At 42.5% G+C, this 23,183-nt stretch overlaps 1 protein-coding gene across 2 annotated transcripts in view; it reads left to right on the top strand.

Annotated features, from left to right (window-relative positions):
• Window positions 1-22,785, top strand: part of Gnl3l (G protein nucleolar 3 like) — a 41,094-nt gene extending 18,309 nt beyond the window's left edge. For both annotated transcript variants that reach the window (XM_060375601.1, XM_060375602.1), the window contains exons 3-16: window positions 306-346; window positions 937-1,044; window positions 2,769-2,885; window positions 4,093-4,176; window positions 4,481-4,616; window positions 5,641-5,744; window positions 7,900-8,044; window positions 9,999-10,086; window positions 10,551-10,725; window positions 10,815-10,957; window positions 11,197-11,333; window positions 13,847-13,974; window positions 17,425-17,647; window positions 20,049-22,785. In XM_060375601.1, coding sequence (XP_060231584.1) covers window positions 306-346; window positions 937-1,044; window positions 2,769-2,885; window positions 4,093-4,176; window positions 4,481-4,616; window positions 5,641-5,744; window positions 7,900-8,044; window positions 9,999-10,086; window positions 10,551-10,725; window positions 10,815-10,957; window positions 11,197-11,333; window positions 13,847-13,974; window positions 17,425-17,647; window positions 20,049-20,131 — 1,712 coding nt within the window. In that variant the 3' untranslated portion in view covers window positions 20,132-22,785. The remainder of the gene's footprint in view (window positions 1-305; window positions 347-936; window positions 1,045-2,768; window positions 2,886-4,092; window positions 4,177-4,480; window positions 4,617-5,640; window positions 5,745-7,899; window positions 8,045-9,998; window positions 10,087-10,550; window positions 10,726-10,814; window positions 10,958-11,196; window positions 11,334-13,846; window positions 13,975-17,424; window positions 17,648-20,048) is intronic.
• The last annotated feature ends 398 nt before the right edge of the window (window positions 22,786-23,183 follow it).

Genomic DNA, 23,183 nt, shown 5'->3' with positions numbered 1-23,183 from the left:
TTTCACAGGTGTCCTAAACAGGACTTTGGATGTGATAAGGAGAGGTAGAAACAAATACACGTTCAGGCCACTCAGTAGAATCTCATTAAGAATTTATGGAGTTTTCACTGAGATAATTCTTGACTATTATACCCAGTTTCTTCCTCTGGATACTATCTTTGCCATCTGTAGCTCTATCTTATGCTGGATCTATACAGACATGGCTTTTGAGGCTTCTAAATTTCCTAGTTGGCTTGGCCTTCTGATTAAAGCGTTAACAGATATTGGGCAGGAGGGTGATAACTCTTGTCTCCCTTTTTTTGCAGAAAACAAAAAACCCAGTAAAGGTTCCAAAGGCTGTAAGAAGGTAAGTGGGCCTTACCTTCAAGTGAGGTGTGTGAATTGTTGGGGGTCAGCTCAGTAGTTATTGGGCGACTCTGGATAGAGTACCTCATTGGGATGAACAGACCTAGTTTTTTTCCAGTCCTCATGGCTGCAGCAGAATCCCCTGCATATATGAAATTCTTCTCAAAAGCTATATACTGCTTTGTGCCCGGTTTACTTGTTAGGGTCTATTTCCATCTCTGATTTTTGTAGTTCTAGGTATCAAATTCAGGGCCTTGAGCATACCAGGCAAGTGCCACATACCCTCAGGCCCCAAACTTATATTTTTGACAAGTTCTCAGGTCTTGTTGCTGAGGTCCTAAGACCTCATTTTGGAACTGTTTATCAGGAAAGGTTTCCCTTTGGCTTTGAGAAATCTTCCTAGCTGCTGCATCCCCTGCCACATTCCTGACAGTCCCTGCTTGCTTAGTAGAGAAGGGCCTCACCCTAACCAGACAAGCAGATTTCTGGGCAGAACCCTCGTCTAGATTATATTCCCTGCTTCTCTGGGTGAGGTTGTTTCCATGGATTCATCAACTGTGTTTTATTTTTCTTCTCTTGTTTGCTAACTAGCCTGCAAGGCAAAATGGGAAGAAAGTAACCTCCAGACCATCATTTGCTCCACAGTTTGTTCATGGCAATGACCATGCCAGTCGGGAGGCTGAATTAAAGAAGAAAAGGGTGAGCCTTTTGTCTTTGGGGAGTGATGGCCTCCTTTGAGTGTTGGATCTGCATAATTGTTGGGCAGAAGGGCAGGGATTCTTGATGCTCTTTGTAGTTTGAGATTGGGAGAGTGAGGCAGGTTGCCTTGATGCTGGTTTTTATTTTTCATTTGCTCACCTTGTTCTGTCCTCCCAGTTCATTGCTGTCTGGCTTATGTTCCTGGTGTCCTCTGCTGCTGGCCTCTGATCTACACATGCCCCTGATCACACTTGAGACCATGATTTCCTTAAAACACTCTCATTTCGACTTTGTCATTTCCCATTTCTAGATGTCTCCTTTCTCTGTGACTAGTTTTTTGTAGTCTTTTGCTCCTTTTTTTTTTTAAAAAAAAAATCTTTTTTAATTAAATTTTTATTTTTTATATTAATTACAATTTATTTACTTTGTATCCCAGCTGTAGCCCCCTCCCTCATTTCCTCTCAAGCCCACCCTCCCTCCCTCATCTCCTCCATGCCCTTCTCTAAGTCTTCTTCCCCTTCTATCTGAACTTAGCCTATCAGGTCTCATCAGGACTCAATGCATTGTTCTTCTCTGTGGCCTGACAAGGCTGCTTCTCCCTGAGGGGAAGGTGATCAAAGAGTCACCCACTGAGCTCATGACAGAGACAGTCCCTGTTCCCTTTACTAGGGAACCCACTTGGATATTGAGCTGTCATGGGCTATGCCCGAGTAGGGATTCTAGGACACTTTTTTCTTATTTGTTGAGGCAGGGTGTTGCTTTGGTGCCCAGGTTGGTCTTGAATGCTGGGGCTCATGAAATCCCTCTACAAACTGCGAGTAGTTGGGGCTACAGGTTTGTCCCAATGTGGCAGCTCTTTTTCTGCTTGGTACATCCTATGACCTTATCTGTGTTTGGATTTGATTGTTTTCCTCTTAAAATGCTTCTCTGTCTGCTTACCAGCTACTCTTTTTGTTTTTAATATGTTCATTCTTTCTAATTCTTAGTAATTTTAAAAATATACCTTTTAAAATTTATTTGTGATGGAGGTGGTAATGGGAGGGGCAAATGCAGGCCATATGTAGATGCCATGCTACATATGTAGAGGTTAGAGGACAACTTAGGGCAATTAATTTCATCCTTCTACCTTAGATTCCAGAGATTGAACTCAGTTTGTCAGGCTTTCCTGGCAAGCCTTTTTTTTACCCATGGTTCTACCTTCCTAGTTCCCCTGACCCCCTTTTTATGTTTTTGAGACTGGCTTGAATGATACAGGGTCCTCTATATAGTTCTGGTTGGCCTGGTGGCCTTGAGGCCACTATATGGTCCTGGCTGGACGTGATCTAATGGCGGTTCTCCTGCCTCAACCTCTCAAGTGGCTGGATTTTATAGTTGTGTGCTACTATGCCCTACACTTATTTTAATTTTTATTTTTCTTTCTCCTTCCCTTAGTCTCTGCATTTTTCTTCTTATGTATTGTCTCCTACTGTCCTTTTCTTTTATCTGTACTTCTCTTTTGGTTTTTTGAGACAAGGTTTCTCTGTGTAGCCCTGGCTGTCTTGGAACTTGCTCTATAGATCAGACTGGCCTCTAACTCACAAAGATCTGCCTGCCTCTGCCTCCCAAGTGCTGGGGTTATAGTCGTACACCACCACTGCCAGGCATATCCCCACTTCTTTCTTCCAATATACTGCAGACATTCAGTACATAGCTGTAGTCACAGTGTATGCTTGCTTGTTTATTAGGTTGAGGAGATGAGGGAGAAGCAGCAGGTTGCCCGGGAGCAAGAAAAACAAAGACACAGGACCATTGAGAGCTACTGTCAGGATGTCCTGAAACGTCAGCAGGAATTTGAACACAAGGTAAGAAAGCAGCTCTTGCTGATGAGTCGGATTGGAGTGGACTTGTTGTTTTGCTGTAAAGGAAGAAATGACTACGTAGTGAGTCTTTGTCTCAAGGAAAAAAGAGAAAAGAAAAGCTGGGTTTGATTGATGTCTCTGGGAGGTCAGCTCTTCTGTAGGGATGGGGTATTGGTCTAGGGGTGGGGAGAGGGGAAGTACAGAGGAGAGGGAAAGGAAACTGGTTAGGATGTAATATATGTGAGAGAAGAATAGAAAAATTAAAAACAAAGAAAGTGTATAAGGTCAGTAGAGGAAAGGGATGAGTGCAGAGAAGGAAAACAATTGGGAGAGAGAGTAAGATAAAGAGGGAGAAAAAAAGGGGTCATTTTGCAACGTGCCATTGACTACACACATCTGTGGAGAATGCCTCTCTAAAGTTTTGAGCCTAAAGATGGGCTGGCAGTGGGACTAAGGACCAGGAGAATTGTGATTAGGGGATGTGGCAGGAGGGAGCAGAGGAAAGGAGGGTTGAGAGACAGGAGCAGATGCAGAGTATCTTACCTCCCTTGTAGGCTTTCTTTTTTTCCTTCCTGGCATTTGTTGTCCCACAAATGCAATGTGCACGTGTAGGTCTGATGGCCTCGCTGACTTTCAGTAAAAGTTTTTTTCCTAGTCCCATGTACCTCATAGATGATTCTTTTCACACTTTCCTCTTGCCTTTTACCTACCCTTATGAGCAAGTAGGCCTCTGGCTGGAGCTCAAATTCACATGCACATGTAGGATTGCACACTGGCCACATGGCTCTGTCTGCTTTTGTTCTGGTTTCCCAGCATTTTTGGTTGTTATCAGTACTATTAAAAAAATAAAATTTATTATTACTGTGTGTGTGTGTGTGAGAGAGAGAGAGAGAGAGAGTCACAAAATCTGTATGGAGGTGACTGAACACCTTTGTGGAGTCAGCTCTGTCTCCCATCTTGGTTCAAGGGATTGAACTCCGGTCACCAGACTTAACAGCAAGTGCTAAAACACTGAGCCATCGTGTTGACCCAGCCAATGCTACTTTTAAGTGGTCTAGGACTCACATATATCCTCCCATCTTCCTGAGGTTTTCAAAAGCTTTGTGGGTTCTATTCTCCCTCCTTCCTTATCTTCCCTTCTTCTCTCTCCCTTTTGCTTCTACTTGCTTCTTTTTTCCCGTAAGCTATTCTCATTTTTTTTTTCCTTTAGGAGGAAGTTTTGCAGGAATTAAATATGTTTCCTCAGTTGGATGATGAGGCCACAAGGAAGGCCTATTACAAGGAATTCCATAAGGTAAGAGGATCTTTTTCTTCTTTTTTCTTTGTTTTGTTTTGTTTTTAGGTAAGGTCTTACTCTTCAGCCTAGGCTAATCTAGAACTCACTGTATATCCCAAACAGTTCTTGAACTACTTGCAGTCTTCCTGATTCATCTTCATAAGTGCTGGTTGTAGGCTTGAGCTACATAACAATTTTCGATTTCTTGAAGCTCTTTGGTGGGGACCCCTGTGCATATCCATTTCTTCACTTTTTTTTCTGACTGAGATGGAGACTGCTTAATCTGTTCCCAACCTTTTCCCTTGTATTCTCTGTCCTGTAGGTGGTCGAGTACTCCGATGTGATTCTGGAAGTCCTGGATGCCAGAGACCCATTGGGTTGCCGCTGTTACCAGATGGAAGAGACTGTCCTTCGGGCACAAGGCAACAAGAAGCTGGTCTTGGTCTTGAATAAGATTGGTAGGTTTTGAAAGAATTGGGTAAAGCAGGGAAGGGGCTAAGCTAAGGCTAGCTCAAATTAGGTGCTGAAACCCAGGTACACAGTGGCATGGTAGTCTTGTAGTAGAAATTCTTTTTCAGATTTCCAAAGCCAGAAATATTTTCTGATATACACATAAGACATACACAGAATATAGCATGGGTTGGGAGTAGAGTCTGAGCCTGTTTGCCTTTCAGCCCCTTTCCTTGCAATTTTAAGCCAGTTCTATGGCTGATCATTTTTAGAGACCTGTCCCCACAAACTGGAACTCAAAAGATTGGGGCAAGAGAGAGAATATGGCTTGGGACTCACTGGAGGTTTAGTCTTTTCCCACTTTTGCTATTAAGTCATATCACTCATGAGAACTTCTATTTCTCTATAGTAAACAGGGTCATGAAGCTGGGCACAGTGACACACGCCTGTAATCTCAGCACTCTGGGAAGCAGAGGCAGGTGGATTTCTGTGAGTTCAAGGCCAGCCTGGTCTATAAAGTGAGTCTAGGACAGCCAAGGCTATACAGAGAAGCCCTGTCTCGAAAAAAGCAAAAAACAAAACAAAACAAAAAACAGTGTCATGAACATCTCAGTCTCGTAGCTTCATTGTAAGAATTAGTGTAGAGCTTGGTGTATAGTCTGTACTTCACAAATCATAGCCATTCTTGGTGATAGTTTTACTTGACCCTTAGCCTAGCCTAGATTGATTGGAAGAGGGTATAGAAATAAAATATTTGAGCAACTTGACATGGAAGGGGGATGTCTGGTATAAAACTATTTCTTTATGTATTTTCTTTAAGAGAATAAGCCTTCTCAGGGATGATCCGCTGGTCCTGCTGATCAAATTGTCCTTTGTAACTCCATCCCAGGGGCAGGGGACTGGACAGAGACAGTTAGGGCAAGAGAAGAGATCTGTTAGTAGGAGGTGGGCCTAGACATGAGTGTGTGGCTTGGGGGAAGCCATGGAAATAATGTTCTTAGAAGTTGTACCTGCTTCTGTTTTTTTTCCCAGACCTGGTTCCCAAGGAGATTGTGGAAAAGTGGCTGGATTACCTTCGCAATGAGCTGCCAACTGTGGCTTTCAAGGCTAGCACCCAACATCAGGTCAAAAACTTGGTAAGCTTTGAGTCAGGGTATCTAGCCTCTTTCATGTGGTTTGGGCTATGGTTGGAGGTGTTAAGGTTTGGATTGGGTCAGATGGTGGCACATACCTTTAACCCCAGAACTTGGGAGGCAGAGAAGGTGGATCTCTGAGTTGGAGGCCAGCCTGGTCTACAAAGTGAGTCCAGGACATTGTGTAGCCGGGGCTACACAATGAATTCCTGGTTTGGAAAATGACAACAACAAAAAGACTTGGATTGGGCTTTCAGCTTTGAGGTATTTCCTCTAGTGGGTGACTTGTTAATTTTTATTTTACTTCTTCCTATATGATTGCTTTTCAGAAAGCATGCTTTTTTCCCCCAGCTGTGAGGATATAATAATACATACTATCTATAAGAGATTTGGAAAACAGAGTTAACTACTTGTTAACTCTTCAAAAAATATTCATTGTTTTCCTATTTAAAACGAGGCATAGGAACCTGGAGAGATGATGGCTCAGTGGTTAAGAATACTTGACACTTTTCCAGAGGACCCAGGTTCATACCCAGCACCCACATGGAGGTTCACAACCATCTGTAACTCCAGTTCCAGGGGATTTAACACCTGCTTCTGACCTCTCCAGATTATAGGCATGCATGTGGTGCACTGACATACACACAGGCAAAACACTCATACATTAAATAAATCTTTTTGTTGTTGTTATGTTATATTATTCTGAGGCAGGGTTTCTCTGTGTAGCCCTAGCTGACCTGGTACCTGTTATATAGAAAAGGCTGGCCTCCAGCTCAGAGATCCTGCCTCTATATCCCAAGTGCTGAGATTAAAAGTGTGTGCCATTACCACAACTTAATAAATAAATCTTAAATAAAAACCAAACAAACAAAGCTGTGTGGTGGTGGTGCATGCCTTTAATCCTAGCTCTTGGCAGGCAATGGCTGGTGGATCTCTGAGTTTAAAGATACCCTGGTCTGCAGAGAAGTTTCAGGACAACCAGGGCTACCCAGAGAAACCTTGTCTTGAAAAACAAATAAACAAATAAGCAAACAAACAAACAAGACAAAAAGTCCCAGATAAGGCATAGTACTTCCTATTGATATCAATATGAAAATACTCGTAAAATATTAAAGTATTATAGTAACATTGGTTGTTTCTGGGGAGGTAAATTGGTTATTAGAGGACAAGTTTTTACATTTTGTACTATTTTTTTACAGTGCTCAGAGTGGAACCCAGTGCTATGTCGATAGACAATCTGCTGCTGAGCCCCTACTTTTCAGTTTTCCATTATTATTTAAGCAGTGTTTTTATTAATCTACTTGTATATATCTGGTTGGCATATAGATAAGTATTAGTGCAGACTAAGTACTGAACGATGGTATGGCTGGATCATACTATTGGCTTTATGCTTTAGATATTTTCTTAGACACTGACAAACTATCCTTTATAATACTACCCCAATTAAACCTCCTCCCACTTGGGTAGATGGATGTGTGAAGGGAACCTCTTTCCCCACACTCTTGCCAGCATAGTATATCTTATTTATAATTCTGTGCCTCCCTACTCCCCTGGCATCAAAAATAAAAGTAGGCCTGGTGGTGGTGATGTCTTTAATCCCAGTACTCAGGAGGCAGAGGCAGGCGGATCTTTTAAGTTTGGGGTCAGTCTGGTCTATAGAGTGAGTTTCAGGATAGCCAGGGCTTCACAGAGAAAGAAACCCTGTCTCAAAAAACAAAACAAAACAAAACAAAATTAGGGAGGTTGGGATGGCCTTGTCCTGACTGAGGAGTCAAGGGAAGATCAGCTTTGGGCTGAGCACCCTCTCTGCACAGGCAGAGAGGTCAGGCAGGCCTCCCTTTTGTGCATATGAGATGCCAAGGCCCCAGGAAGGAAAACAGGATTTTCCTCATAGGCTTGTGAGTGAGAGAGAGAACTGAAACCTGCTTTGCCTGGAGCTGGATTATCTACCTGCCTCTACTGTGGGAGGCAAAGGCCATGTATGTTGAGGCAGAAGCAGGGACAGAGAAAATTGGAGACAAAGATAACTGGAAACAAGGAAGAGCTGGCGAGAGTCTCGATCCCATGGTGGTTCTGGGTATTCCACTGCCGGTTGGAAATTTCAGCGGAGATTTCATTTCCTACCTGTTGCCCATTTTGTCATATTCTTCATTTTTAGACTCGATGTAAAGTTCCAGTGGACCAGGCCTCTGAGTCGCTTTTGAAAAGCAAAGCCTGCTTTGGAGCTGAAAACCTCATGAGGGTTCTGGGGAACTATTGCCGCCTGGGGGAAGTGCGTACGCACATCCGTGTGGGTGTTGTAGGTAAGGCTGGGTAAATAGGCATGGGACTGAGGCTCCTTCTTTGGGCTAAGTCGCTAAGGCATATTCAGATTTACTAATGTTTGGACCTAATAATTGGTGCCAAATACTACAGGCTGTCAGAACTGTGGGAGGGAGGGAAGTGTGATTCACCCACCTCTTACAGGTGAGAAGAATGAGACTCAAGAAAGGAAACAAGGCGGGGCTGAGGTTTAAGCATGGGTCTTCTGAAACCCAAGTACTGAAGAAGGAGATGAAAGAGAAAAGGAAATTGAAAGGGAGGGAAAGTGTCTCAGCTTGAGACACTAAAAAAACTGTACAGAGAATGTACAGCTGTGTACCACACTCATGAATAGACAGCAGAAGACAGAAGGAACAGGGAGGCCAGATTGCAAAGTTGATTGGTAAAGAAAAAGACAAATTTAAGGGACAGTCATAAAGATAGTGAAGGAGATATCACCCCAAAGAAATGCCAAAAGAGACATTAAAAATTATTATGTAGCCAGGCCTCATGCCCCAGACCTGTGTGCTAGCTACTTTGGAGGGTTTGAATTCAAAGCTAGCCTTAGGCAGCTTAGTGAGTCCTCATTTCATAACAAAAGAGCTGGGAGTGTTGCTCAGTGGTGGAGGGCTTTCCTACTATGTGTGAGACCCTGCATACAGTCCCCAGTGTTAAAAATAACAGGAAACACATAAAGTGTGTACAGAGACCTATAGAGGGAATGGTGAAGGAGGAGAGATACTTGGGGTATGTGCTTGTATAGATATGCAGCTCCAAAAAAAGAACATCCAGGAATGTAGACAGTTTGAAAGAAAGAGAGATATACACACAGAGGAACATACAACATAGTGCTACACATGGAGATATCCCGAAGAACATATAAATCTCCATGCATGGAGTCATGCACAGGCCTGGAAGGGACACATCTGCAGGCACAGACAGACTCAGAGGCTAAATGTGCTGACCAGGTTTTTCCACAATCGCTTCCCCAAAGTGAAAGAAGCTACTAGGATAGTACATGTGCCCAGATACACTGCAACTCTCTAATGCAACCTAGAATCGCAGAGAGGCAAACAGGCTTGACAGTGATGAGACAGAGATATTTGTATTGTGAGAATTAAAGCCATGGTTAAGGAGGCACACAAAGAAAAAGAACAAGGGCACAATGAAACACATATCTATAGACAAATTCTAGAGAGAAGGAACGTAGTGACTATGTGGTCAGAAGTAGAGTTGATGGGATGGAGAGATAGAAAAGATAGTGTCTAGAGTGAGAAAGAGCTTTTTAGATACTCTTATAGAAAAAGAGCTGTGAGAGCAATAGACTTAGTGAAAAGGCCAACGAAAGGGAAAAGAAGTCACATTTGAAATGAAAATGACCAGGAGATACATAGAAGTACATAACCATAGCTATACGTGTAAGAGAGTAGTCCATACTGATAAACTTTATGACCCATAGAGGACAGTGAGAATGACATCCAGGGAGAAACTCACAAAGATAGCTCCAGACTGAAAGTGGTGCATAGGTGCTTAGATACAAAGATTCCACAGGCGGAGACAGCTGTGTAGAGTGGGGGGGCATCTGGAGAGTAGCCCCTTCTCCCCAGGGGAATTACATATCAGAACAGGTGGGTGCTTTAACACTTGATACTCACCTTCTGTTGGGTCATGCCTGGGAGGCCTTATATGGAGCACCTCTCCAGGCTGGTTGTGGTGGGAGGTGGACTACACATCTAGAGAGAGGGCCGGGCATGCCTACAATGCTGACAAAAGCGGGGAGAGAACAAGGAAGACCCTTAGCGACTTAGCCAGGGTCTTGACTGGGAAGACGGGGACCAGGCTCTACTTTGCTTGTCCACAACCTGGTTGCTGCCTCTGCTGGGCCCTTTCTTGAACAGGCTGGCACCAGTTCCTGAGAGTACTTTGTGCCCTGAGTATTCTGCTTCTATCTTGCAGGCCTTCCCAATGTGGGGAAGAGCAGTCTGATCAATAGCCTGAAGCGCAGCCGTGCATGTAGTGTGGGAGCTGTTCCTGGTGTCACAAAGTAAGATCTGCCCACTTCTCCACTTCCATAATCCTTGATATAACCATTCTGCCATAGCTCCCATGCTTCATCTCCTGCCCCTTTCCTAATAGTGGACCATCTTTAGACTCTGGGTTTAGGAATCCCAATGATAGTCTTCATTTACCTGGCCCATCCCAGATATGGCCTTGGTGCCCTGCTGGCACCTTTGTTACAACTGCAAATAGCTCTCTTGCTTAGATGAAGCAGCTAAGATCCAGCGAGTCAGAAACTTGCCCAAAATCCCACAGCTAAGTCCCCAGTGAAAAGAGATTACATTTTAGAATCAGTCCTGGGTCTGTAGCACCTCAGATCCCCCTGATCCTACATCTTCTATATCTTCCCTCTTCACCTAAGATACACCCTTCACTTGTCTTCTTTTCCTTCCCTCCAACCTCCCCAGGCCTGACATCAGGTACATTTGGGCCTTGTTTTTCTTTCTCCAGATTCATGCAGGAGGTCCACTTAGACAAGTTCATCAGGCTGCTGGATGCTCCAGGCATAGTCCCAGGACCCAATTCAGAGGTGGGCACCATTCTCCGTAATTGCATCCAGGTGCAGCAGCTGGCAGACCCTGTGACCCCGGTGGAGACCATCCTTCAACGCTGTAACCTGGAAGAGGTATAGAGCAGGGCCCCCAGTGATGCCCTATCCTGCCACTTCAAGGGTCCTTCACTCCTTCTCATGGCCTTTCTCCTTCATTTTGCTAGATTTCCAACTATTATGGTGTCTCTGGATTCCAGACCACTGAGCACTTTTTGACTGCAGTGGCCCATCGCTTGGGAAAGAAGAAAAAGGGAGGTGTATATAGTAAAGAGCAGGCTGCCAAAGCAGTGCTGGCCGACTGGGTGAGGTGAGGAAGGGCTTGTATAGGCGGTGGTTTTCATTGATGCCAGTGGGACGGCCTGACTTCCTGGCTGCCAAAATAGAGGACAGCCAAAGAACTAGTCATACCTGTGCCTAGTTGTTATTGAGCAGTTCAACACATTGCTCAGAAGCTATTGTCTGGACTTTCTTGTCCTGTGTCCTCTTTTGACAGGTTATTTATTCTCAGTGACACCACCACTGACCTTTCCTTATCTCCCAATACAGTGGGAAAATCAGCTTCTATACACCACCACCACCTACTCACACTCTGCCCTCCCATCTCAGTGCTGAGATTGTTAAGGAGATGACTGAGGTCTTTGATATCGAAGATACTGAGCATGCCAATGAAGACACCATGGAATGTAAGTGTGGATGGGTGGGCCACCTGATTGTCCTAATAGAGCCCTGACCTGATGTCAGAGAACACAGTTGATCTCCCCTTCCCTGGGGCTTGGGAATTTTATTAAATTTTATTCATTGTCCTGCAAGGTAGAATTTCTAGTTTAGGACATGAGGGTAGGGATGGTGGTAGTGGTAGTGAACTTTTGGTAGATTGGCTGACAACTGGTACTCTTTCAGGTTCTCTGAAAGTGAGGCTCCATTTCTTTTGGGTTGAAACATCCCTTTAAAAAGTCCTTTCTTGTGTGTGGGGGGGTGGGAGGAGCAGGATGGGTGAGACAGGGTCTCGCTAGAGCCATTGGCTGGCCTGTAACACATTATGTATACCCTGCTGGTCATGAGCTCAGACATAGGACTACCTTTGTCTCCTGAGTGCTGGGATTAAAGGTTCAAAAATGGCTGTGTATGTTTGCATGTACCTCTAATCCTAGCCAGACAACCAAATCAAATGATCAAATGGTCCATCTCTGTATATTTCTCCTTCCTATTGCTGTAGGCTTAAAAAATGTTGATTAAACCCAGAGCCTTGTGCTGGTTAGACTAGCATTCCACCACTGAACTATACCCACAGTTGCTCCACGTTTTTAGATAGCATTTTACTGTGTAGCTTTGACAGACCTGGTACTCACTGTATAGTCCAGGCTGCCTTTGAACTTTCGGTAATTCTGTCCTATTAGGCTCCTGAGTACTTGTATATTTTACCATAGCTGGCTGCCCTAGGGTCTTCTCAGAATTCTTAGATTTTCTTTCTTACCTCCATTGGCTAGTAAGATATTCAAGTGAGAAAACATTTATTAGGTGTGATAGAACGTGTTTTTAATCCCAGTACCCAAGAGGCAGTAGCAGGCAATCTCTGAGTTCTAAGACAGCCAGAGAGCTAAAGCCAAGCCAGTGAGACCCTGTGTCAAAAAGAGTCATTGAAAGGGCACAAAGACAGTGGTAGGTTGTAGTATTATTGGCACCAGCTCTCCTGTCCTGTTGCCTTAAATTCCTCCTCTCAGAGTAGTGGGGTGGTTTTAAGTGTGGATTGCCTACATTTAAATAAATCTACATTTTGTTCCTCATTAGCTATATGATACTGAACAAGTCTGTTTACTCTGTCTCTGAGATGCCATTTGTAAATTAAGAGCACTAGCACCCATTCCATAAGAGTGTTCTGTAGGTTTACTTAATTTGCAAAAGAGGGCCAGGGGTATAGCTCAGTGGTACAGCTCATGCTTAACATTCACAAAACCCTCGTTTGACTCTCAGCACAAAAAAAAAAAGAAAGAAAGAAAGAAAGAAAGAAAGAAAGAAAGAAAGAAAGAAAGAAAGAAGGTATAGAACAGTAGAGCCTGGTGTATAGTTAATCAGTGCTCTGCAGATGCTATCTGGAATATATGGAGGTGTGACTTTCCAAAACTAGGGAGTAGGTTCTTGCTCTTAAACACTATTACTTGTAGCCCTGGCCTGTGGTTCCTACTTCATTCTCTGCTCTGCCCAAGGCTCTCTGGTCATATACAGTTGAAAAAGCCCTGTTTGACCTGAAGTTTTATTTCTGTTTCTCCTGAGGGCCAGTCATTTTCTTTTCTGGGTCCTCTAAAGTCCCGGATTACAAATGAGGACAAGAAGACTTGCCTGTTTTCTAGTTTATTCCATGTGTGGCTTCTAGTTTATTCCGCGTTGGCCCTCTTGCTGAACTTTAATTTCTGATTCTGTCAAGGGGGCAGTTAAGAGGCATTTCAGATCATGTTCTAATAGTGAAGCTTGACCCTGGATTTTTAAGGGCAAGACAAGTGTTCTCACTATAAGGAGTTAGGGTGAGGATGGGGAAGAGTTTAAGGGTAGAAAGCATTTGGAGGAGTTGGTCCTATTGTGGGATCTTTAAGAGTGAGTAGGATTTAAGCCATTCAATGAAGTAGATGGGATAAAGTTTATAGAAGTAAGATATGAGGGTAGTGTGGCACAAAGCAATAGGAATGTCTGAGGGTCACCGTGGAGGCCAATTCTAGGCGAGGGGCAAGAGGGAAAGAAAGAGAGGCCTGGTTCTAGGGAAGGAACCTTCATGGTTGCCTTCATCACAGTTGAACCAGAGTATATAGTAGGTACCCTCTGCATAGTTTTACCTTAATCATATGAGTAAGTGGTGTGGAATTCCCATTTCTCATATGAACAAGCTGAAGCTTACCTCCCAGCAGGCAACTGCCTTATGATATCATGCATTTGTTTTGTTTTTATTTTGAGACACTGTCTCGCCATATAGCCCAGGCTGGCCTTGAACTCATGATCCTCCTGTTTTAACCCCCTGAGTGCTGGGATTACGGGTATGCACTACCTGGATTAGTAGTCTTGCATTTAAATCTTTGTTACGTAACCTTGTACCAGAAACAGCCTCACCCACCCCTCACTCCCCTGCTGCCACCCTCATGTCCTTTCTGCTGTGACCTGCTAGCAGTAAAGGGGAGGCAGGATCCTAACAGTGGTGTTTGTGTTAAAGGCTTGGCCGTGGGAGAATCCGATGAGCTGTTGGGGGACACGGACCCACAAGAAATGGAGGTTAAATGGCTTCATTCTCCACTGGTGAAAATAGCAGATGCCATTGAAAATAAAACCACTGTATATAAGGTACCTCTCTACACCTTCATGGCAGATTTCTCCTACACAGGGTTCTGGGAAGTCAGTTTCTTCTACATATCTCCCCTGGCGTAGTGAGGTATGAGTGGCATACACTTCCTCTGGACTTGTGGATACTTGACCTGGTATGTTCTTTGCCAGATAGTGACATATCTAAGGAGTTCTTTCAAGCAGCTTTCTTTCCCAGTCCTGGTTCCATTGTAGTCACCCAGCAGTCAAAAAGCAGATGACTCTCCTTCCTTTCAGTAGTATCTAGGATCCCATATGCTGTTAGTCACCAAATCCGGTGGCTATTCCTTACCACATTTCTTTTCTTTCCTTTTTTTTTTTTTTTTTGAGACAGGGTTTCTGTGTAGTGAGTTCTGTCCTGGAACTCACACTGTATGCCAGATTAGCTAGCCTTGAACTCAGAGATTTGCCTACCTCTAATTTCTGAGTTTTGGGATTAAAGGCATGCCCCCCCCCCAGCTCTTACCATATTTCTTGGGGTTGTACAAGGTCTATATGTACAGGGTCTCATGTATCCAAGGCTGGCTTTGAATACCTGATCCCCCTACCTCCCAACTCCTCAGTGCTGAGATTACAGGTATGCATCATCGTGCCTGGTTACTCGATTGTTCCAGTCCAGCCCTGTCATTTTCCATGGGTGGCTATACAATATCTTCACAGCACCACATGACTTTTTGTTTATTTTATTTTCAATACAGGGTTTCTCTGTGATTCCCTAGCTCTCCTGGAACTCAATATGTAGACGAGGCTGGCCTTGAATTCACAGAGGCCCACCTGCTTCTGCCTCTCAAGTATTGAGACTAAAGGTGTATGCCACCACTGCCCAACAACTCTGTTTTTTTTTTCCAGTATCTTTTCTTCAGTCACCTGTCGCTGCTCCTCCTAAACTTTTGTTTCAGACACATAGAAGGAGTGATTAGGGGTGGGTGATAATATGGGAACGTCCTATGTCTAAGTGCCCTAAACTATGCTATTTGTTAGTTGGTTAGGGAACCCCTATGCTGTATTTTGAAGGCTGAGTTCCCTAGCTTAGTCCATGCTCATAAAAAGGCTCAAAGAGTATGGTGTTTGGAGGAAATTGCTAGTGCCACTAGGTAACTGGAGTAGAGTTTGAAAAAGATGAATCTGGAGTTTGATCACAAAACGCCTTAACTTTGACTTGTGACCCCTAAGGCAAAAGGAAATCATTGATGGTTGGCTGTTTTCATTTTGGAGTCAAATTTCCTCTCCAGTTTTTCTTGTTGAAATAAAAAAAAAAAAGTTTACCTAATTAGGTAATAGGTAAAATTAGAAAGGAATGAAAACTGCTCAATGAAAAGTAAGTGTTTTATTTCTGTCTCCCAGCCATGCTGGGCACTATTATCAGATTTTTGGATGTCCTTTCAGAACTATCCTGTATTTTACTTATAAATTAGTTTGAGATAACTTTTTGATTTTGGTTTTTTGAGACAGAGTTTTTCTGTGTAGGCTGACCTGGAATTCACTGTGTAGACCAGGTTGGCCTTGCACTCACAGAGATCCACCTCTCTGCTGGGATTACTGGCGTGTGCAGCTATGCCTGGCTGAGATGAGTTTTTTTTGTCAGTGTTGGGGATTGAACCAAGGATCTCATATATAGTGGGCAAGCCCTTTGTCACTGAGCCACATCCAGCCCCAAGTAACTATTTTAATTAAAATAGAGGCTACTTTTTCTTTTGTTCTGTGCTTTCTTTATTTTATTTACAAATTTGTTTGGAGATTATGTCACATGATTACTTTAAGAGCTATCCTTTATTTTTCATAGTGATGTAATATCTGGAAGGATATGACATGTCTTGATATTACATTACAAACATGTCTTGTTGCCATGCTGGTGAATAAAAATAGTCATTCAGAAAGAAAGGGATTCAGGTTGTGCAGGAAGGAAATTCACCTCTAATCAATATGTTATAGAAGGAAAGGTCTGAACTTGTGCAGTGGGAGGAGTCACACTATTCCCATCCTCACCTAGTGCTAGAAGTTTCCTTTTGCCTAAAGGAAACAGCAACAACAAAACAAAACTATAAACTTGTCTGTTTAAGGCTACCTTCCCAAATCAAAGTTTTCCCTAAGGCTTATGCTCCTGGACATAGTGTATTTCTTAGGAACTGACAGTAGTTTCCCATTTTTGTGCTACAAATTCCAGAATCTATCCAGGGCCCTGAGCAGGCCACCCTATTGCTCAGGTCTTAAGAAATACTGTATGGCCATACTGTAGCTTTGCTCAAACCCACCCTATTTTCCCTTTTCCCTACTATGGGGTAGTGGGTAGTTATAGTCATGAACTATTGTGACAGGCTCTTGGGGTCTTAATTTACACTGCTGATTGTTTGCTAGCTCTGTGACTTCAGGTGTATTCTTACAAGAATTAAATCACTTAATACACACAGAAGGAGTTCATAGAGCCACATGGTGCTGCTTAACAGCAAGACTATATTCTAAGATGTACAATGGTTTAAGGTTTTTGAGACAGTCTTATGGAGCTTAGCTAGCTTCAAACTCAAATATCGCTGAGATTAGCTTTGACCTTCTGTTCTTTCTGTCTCTACTGCCTGAATGCTGAGATCATGAATATGCTGCCATGCCTACCTTAACAGGATCTCCATTGTGTACATATCCTAGAATGGGCTTATATAAACTAAGATGTTTATGGCAGGCCATTGTCACAAAGGTAAATACTTACTTTTACTACTCACGTGTACCTACCACACAGATAACTTCTGTAGAACTCCATGGGTAGACAACATGCTTTCGGTTAGGTTTAACCTGGTTACTCACTGAAAATGGAAGTAAGTATGACAGTTTTTTGTTCCCAGGATTGTCCCACATAGCTGGGCTCAAAGTAGGTGTTAAGAGTAGTAGGTGAGTAAGGCCTTGAAGGGTTACTTCAACAAAGAATCATTATAATATCAATTGTCACTAATCAAATAAATACTTTTTTTGAGATAGTCTTACTCTGTAGCCCAAAATAACTTAGAACTCAACCATTAGTCCAGGCTCACCTTATGGCTCGTCCTGTTGACTGCTACCACTACTTCCTTTCCTTTTTCAAATTTTTTTTTTAAAGTTTTGTAGCCAGGTGGTGGTGGTGGCAGTGGCACATATCTTTAATCCCAGCACTCAGGGATGCAGAAGCAGGTGGATCTCTGAGTTTGAGGCCAGCCTGGTCTACAGTGTTAGTTCCAGGACAGCCAAAGCAACATAGAGAAACCCTGTCTCAAAACAAAACAAAATAAAAAGCTTTACCCTGTTTGATGGATGAACAAATTGAGGCTCATAGGCTCAATAAACACCAGTTAGGATTTAGTGGAGCTATAACTGGCTCCAGATTTTTTTCTGACTCAGGCCTATACTTAGCTTCTCTGTAGGAGTGTTTGGAGATTAAGACCCCACTATTATTCTTTTTCTCCCCAGATTGGAAATCTCACTGGGTATTGTACCAAGCCAAACTGTCAACAGATGGGGTGGGCTAAACGAAATGTGGATCAGCATTGCCCTCCAAACACCCGTACAGTGGATGTCAGTTCAGTAGACCGACGCCCAATGTTGCAGAAGATTCTGGAGACAGACCCACTTCAACAAGGCCAGGCTTTGGCATCTGCCTTGAAGAATAAGAAAAAATTGCAGAAACGTACAGGTAGCGGTACCTGACCTTTCCTGTGCTCTGAAAAAAAATTCCTGATTGGGGCCAAGATTAGGGTCTTTTGAATAAGCATTTTCACATGTGTCTACCTCCATGGAAGGGAGAAATGGGCTTGGGAAGCTCATGGACAGGCAAGTGGGTCTCAAAATTTTAGCTTACATCAGTGTCAACTGAAGGTTTGTTAAAGCAGACTTCTGGAGGCCATACTATAGAACCACTGATCTCATCTGTGTATCGTGTTCCCCATTTCTTGGGTGTTTTTTGTCTGTTAGGTAGAATGCGTACTATCATTTGTACTCTATCAATATGCAGTGCATCCAAAATCCCCAGAAGATACACAGTAAAATCTCTTAAGGCTTCTTACGATAGGCAGCTGTAGAATGATTATTAATAATTAATATTGATTCAATTATTAATAATATAGTGATTACTCTTTAGCCAGCTATTTACTTAAATAACCACATAGAGAGACTAGGATTTATCTGATTAGCCTAGAGCACAATACTGAGCCAACAGACAGCTGGTTAAGACAAATATATCGAGACATATATCTTCTTAAGAGAGATATATGCAGAAGTCACACAGTCTGTATCCTCTTTCCACACTAATGCTTGTTACTGAGCATACAGTTTTTGCCTTATAATTGTTTCATTCTGTGTTTTAGGAATATTTCCGTATCAGTACACAAAAGAATTTCTTCTCTTTGTATTAGCGGTGGGCTTTTATGTAGTTGACCCATTCAGGTTTTCAAGATATATATAGTTGGCCCTCCATATCTGTAGCAGTTGTACTGCAGATTCAGTTAAGTGGAAATAAAAACAAAAATATTTGAAAGAAATTTTATCTCTAGGGGCTAGAAAGATGGCTCAGTTTCTAAGAGCATTTGTTGTTCTTGCAGAGGACCCAGATTTGGTTTCTTGCACTCACAAGATGACTCACAACTGTCTTGTAACTCCAGCTTCAGGGCATCCAACTCATCTTCTGACCTCTGCAGACACTTAGCATGATGTGGTACACATACATAGTCTCAGGCACACATAAAATATTTTCCGAGATATGGTCTCACCATGTAGCTCTTGCTGGCCTGGAACTCACCCTGTAGACCAGGCTGGCCTTGAATTCACAGAGATCCGCCTGTCTCTGCCTACTGAGTGCTGAGATACGCTTGTGCCACTATGCCTGGCAAAATACAATTTTAAAGTTCAAATAGGTGCAGACTATGTTTCTTGTCACTATTTCTTTTTTTTAATTTATTTATTTTTATTTTATGTTCATTGGTATTTTCTTTGCATGTATGTCTGTATGGAGGTGTTGGATTTCTTGCAACTGGAGTTACAGCCAGTAATTACCATATGGGTGTTGGGAATTAAACTCAGGTCCTCTGGAAGAGCAGCCAGTGCTCTTAAGCACTGAGCCATCTCTCCAGCCCATCATTGTTTCTTGAATGACACAGTATAGTAGTTGGTTCATAGTGTTTGCATTGTATTGATATGCAGGAAGATATGTGTAGTTATATGAAGATACTATAGTGTTTGTAGTAATGCTGTGGCTTTGTTATCTCCCCATGGATAATGAGGAGTGAAAAAACACTTATTCAGAGTGGTAATAAAGGTAAGTACATTCACTCCTCAGTATTCATGGTTACAAAATAAAAATGTAAGTAGGTTTCATTGACTCTGATGTATGTTCTTTTTAACTAGGCCTTATTTTATAGCCATCTGGTCCCAGCTTTATACCAAGTCCTGGGAATTCAGGGGTGAATTTCCTTTAAAATTCAAGTCTTGGAATCCAGGGGTGAATTGCCCTTAAACTTCAAGTGTTAGGGAGTAGAGAGGAGACAAAGCAGACGCTGACAGTGTTAAATGCTAACTCTGAGGGTTTATACAGCAAGCACTTTGAGGGAACCTAGCTCAGCTTGGAGATAGGGGTAGTCAGCAGAGGGTTCCTGAAGAAGTCTCTGGGAATCCTGAGGAACAAGTGCATCTGGAGAATGAGCTCTGTGAGTGGCAGGCATTCAGGTTCAAAGCTAGTACTGGTGTGCACCCCTTTGCTGTGAGCGCTTGTTTGGAGGTGGGTAGGGTAATGGAGGAGTGCTCAGTTCACACAGTAGAAGGAAGTTACTATTTTGGTACTTAGAGGATATAAAAATACTTGGAATCCTGTGAATGTGAAAACGTGAGATAGAAGCTATGCTGGGTTAATCACTTACAGGTGAAGGGCTCTCCCTGTGACAGTTGAGAGTTTTAGTGGCCCATCCATTTTGTTGAATGATTAGATGGGTAACTGACCGAGTTGGGAGATTGGTATGGGCCAAGCTAGTGATAAGCTAGTAGTGGCAAGCCTTTTGTTGGCCAAGCCAGCTACCCAAAGATTGCCTGTTTTTCTGTACCTATAGATAAAATTGCCAGTAAGTTGTCTGATTCCATGATGTCTATGCTGGACCTCTCTGGCAACCCCGACGACCATGCTGGTGACTGATCGGCTGACCTTCCCCTCATACTGCAAACACTGCTTCCTGTGGGATGAGAGAATACAGATGGCGGTTCTGTTCTCCCTGATGTATCTACATAGTGGACAACACCTCCTGTACAATGTATCTTCTGCCACAGTGTCCTCCATTCTCATCAGTTACGAGCCTCAAAGTAACTGGAGTTGCCAAACCCCAATATCCTTTACTTAATTCTTTGAGAAAAAAAAAGTCTTTGAAAATGACTTTTTGCTTATTTTTGTGGTGCCAGTGATTGAGCCTAATAGGTCCTCATACATGTTAGACAAGCATTCCAATACCGAGCTGTATTATTAGCATCATCATCATCCATTATTTTCATCGGAGAAAGATTCTGCTTACTCAGCTTCCCAGGTACTGGGATTACAGGCTTTGCCACCACTCCCAGCTCCCACTGTGTTTTACAAGGTAAATAAAATATCAGCAGAGTCTTGGCCATGGTGGCAACATACATGTAATCCTGAAACTTAGAAGACTGAAGCTAGTAGGACTGTAGGTTATAGGCCAGCCTGAACTTACCTGGCAAGACCCTTTCAATAAAAACCAACAACCTAGAACAAATATGCAGAGTCTAGGCTTTGGTGGCACATGCCTTTAATCTTAGCACTCTGGGAGGCAGAAACAGGCGGAACTGTGTGAGTTCGAGGACAATCTGGTCTACAAATCGAGTCCAGGACAGTCAAGCTACACAGGGAATCCCTGTTTTGAATAAAAACAAAAATAAAACAACAACAACAACAAAAAACCCCACACAAACAAGCAGAGGCCAAGTGCTGACAATGTAGCCTGCACTGTCAATTCCTGTGTCCCCACCTTGTTGGCTAGGCAGATAAAGGCTGACCTCTTGGACGAGTGAATGTTCTAAAGGTTAGACTGCTGAGAAAACTGCTTGCGGTGGTAGTGGGTGTTGTCCTTGGATGGGTGATCTTTTTTGTTTTTATCAGCCTACAAGATTTCAGTGCCAAGGTATTTGTAAGGCTCTTGCTTATTCCTTTTCAAAATCTATAGGTAGGTCCTTTTCTCAGTAGTGTAGGAGTAGAGAAGGAAAGTGGTGTTTCCTGTCTCTAGAAGTGTCTTGGAATAGGGTAGAGGGATGAAGATTTTAGATGGGGTATACCTATCATAGTAAGTTGGAAAGGCATTGGCTGCAATGTGTTTAGGGAATGTAGACCATACCTGTTTTTTTTTTTTTTTTCCTGGACAGTTAAGTACTTATTGCACGAACTACCAAACTCAAAATCAGTTACCTCCTTTAACTTCAGTATATCCCTACCAGGCAGGGGTAAGGCTCAGAAAGCTGATAGAACATGCTTCTGATGGCATTAAACAGCAGAATGCTAGATTTAAAAGTTGAGTGTAATTAAAATCTTATGTTAGCCATTTGTTTTGTATTGTATTGTCTTCTTGAGAAAGGAACACTATTGTGTGTTACACTTTTAAAATACATTTTCTCTACTCTGGTTTTAAACACTGGTAGCATTTTATAAAAACGAGGCTTCCCAAGTCTTTAAGTGGTGTCCAGCTTAATTCACTGATCTCATCTAAGTTTTGGTAGATAATTATTGGAAACAAAAGCAACTAGATCCTTGAGAACATAATCTAGCTAAAGCAAAATAGAACTGAAACAATCATGTAAGGATAAGAATTTAGGACTCCGATCAGCTCACACAGGTATCTCAGTGTTCAGGATGCTGAAGCAGAAAGCTGCCTGTGAGTCTGAGTCCAGCTTGGGCTGCAGAGTAAGAGGCTCAAAGCAAAACAAAATAATGTGGGACTCCAGATGTACTAACTCGAAAGTATCTCAAGGTGGGAGTAGGTCATGGGTATGCACAAAGGATCTCCCCGTGTAACCCATGGTGATCTTGAACTCTGAGCCTCCTGCTCAGCTTCCCAAGTGCTGGGATTATATGTGTTTGCCACCATGCCTGGCTATTTCTTACATCTTAAAAGAATTTCTTGGATCTTTATTCTTCTCTTAAAAATAATTTTTTATACAATAAATCTCATCCTTTATAATTTTAAGTTCTGTAAGTTTGAACACCTGTCAACAGGGTAGCCTGTCAAGATAATCGAGATACAGAAATTTTGTGGCATTCTCCCCAAGCTTACTGTGTCTCCTTGTAGTATAATCCTGCCCCATCCTCAGATTCTGCCAAGCACCAGTATCTTTCTGATTCCTTACGATGAATGTCATAAGACACGCAGGGGCATTAAGCTTTTAGGTTTTTACTTTAAAGCTTCACATTCCAGTAAAATACAGATGTATAAACTTTGGTAATTGGATAAAGAAAAACAAAAGAATTCCATTACCCTACCCTCTATCATTTTCTGTTATTTTATAGTCAAAATTAATTCTCTATCCCTGACCCATGGCAATTCCAGACTTGTGCTTTTACTCTCTGGCTTGTCTTTTGAAAAGAGTTGTAAGTAGAATTTAACAGTGTGTAACTTTTGAGATTAACTTGCTATGAGTTATATATTTGAGATCCATATCATTGGGTGTGTCAATAGTTCTGATTTCTGTCTCATGCTCCATTGTATGGATATCTTTCTGCTTACTCAATCCCAAGTTGGAGGACATTCTTTACAGTTGAGGAAATTATGAATAAAGCTGCTATAAAACCTTGTATGAGACTGTTTTCATTTCATTGGCATTACTATCTAGAGTTGGATTACCAGAATATATGGTAAGCATGTGATTGACATTCTAAGAAACTGCTAAACTTCTTTGTTCATTTAGTGTACATAAAAAAAAAAGCTTTACTATTTTGACTGCATGTCTGTGTACCATGTGCATGGCTTGGTGCCCACAGAGGCTAGTTTCTTTGGAACTGAAATTATAGATGGTTGTGTGCTACTGTGTGGGTTTTGGGAACTGAACCTGGGTCCTCTGCAAAAGCAGCTAGTACTCTTAACTGCTGATCCATTTCTCTGGCTCCTGATGTAGGCCTTAACTTTTTAAATTCGTGTGTGAAAACATTGGTTTTAATTTTGACATGTTATACACTTGCACACACACATACG

The sequence above is a fragment of the Meriones unguiculatus genome, chromosome X (assembly GCF_030254825.1).
Source record: "Meriones unguiculatus strain TT.TT164.6M chromosome X, Bangor_MerUng_6.1, whole genome shotgun sequence".
Lineage (NCBI taxonomy): Eukaryota > Metazoa > Chordata > Mammalia > Rodentia > Muridae > Meriones > Meriones unguiculatus.
The sequence above is the reverse complement of the archived record's forward strand: the minus strand, read 5'-3'. Positions and strand labels throughout refer to the sequence as shown.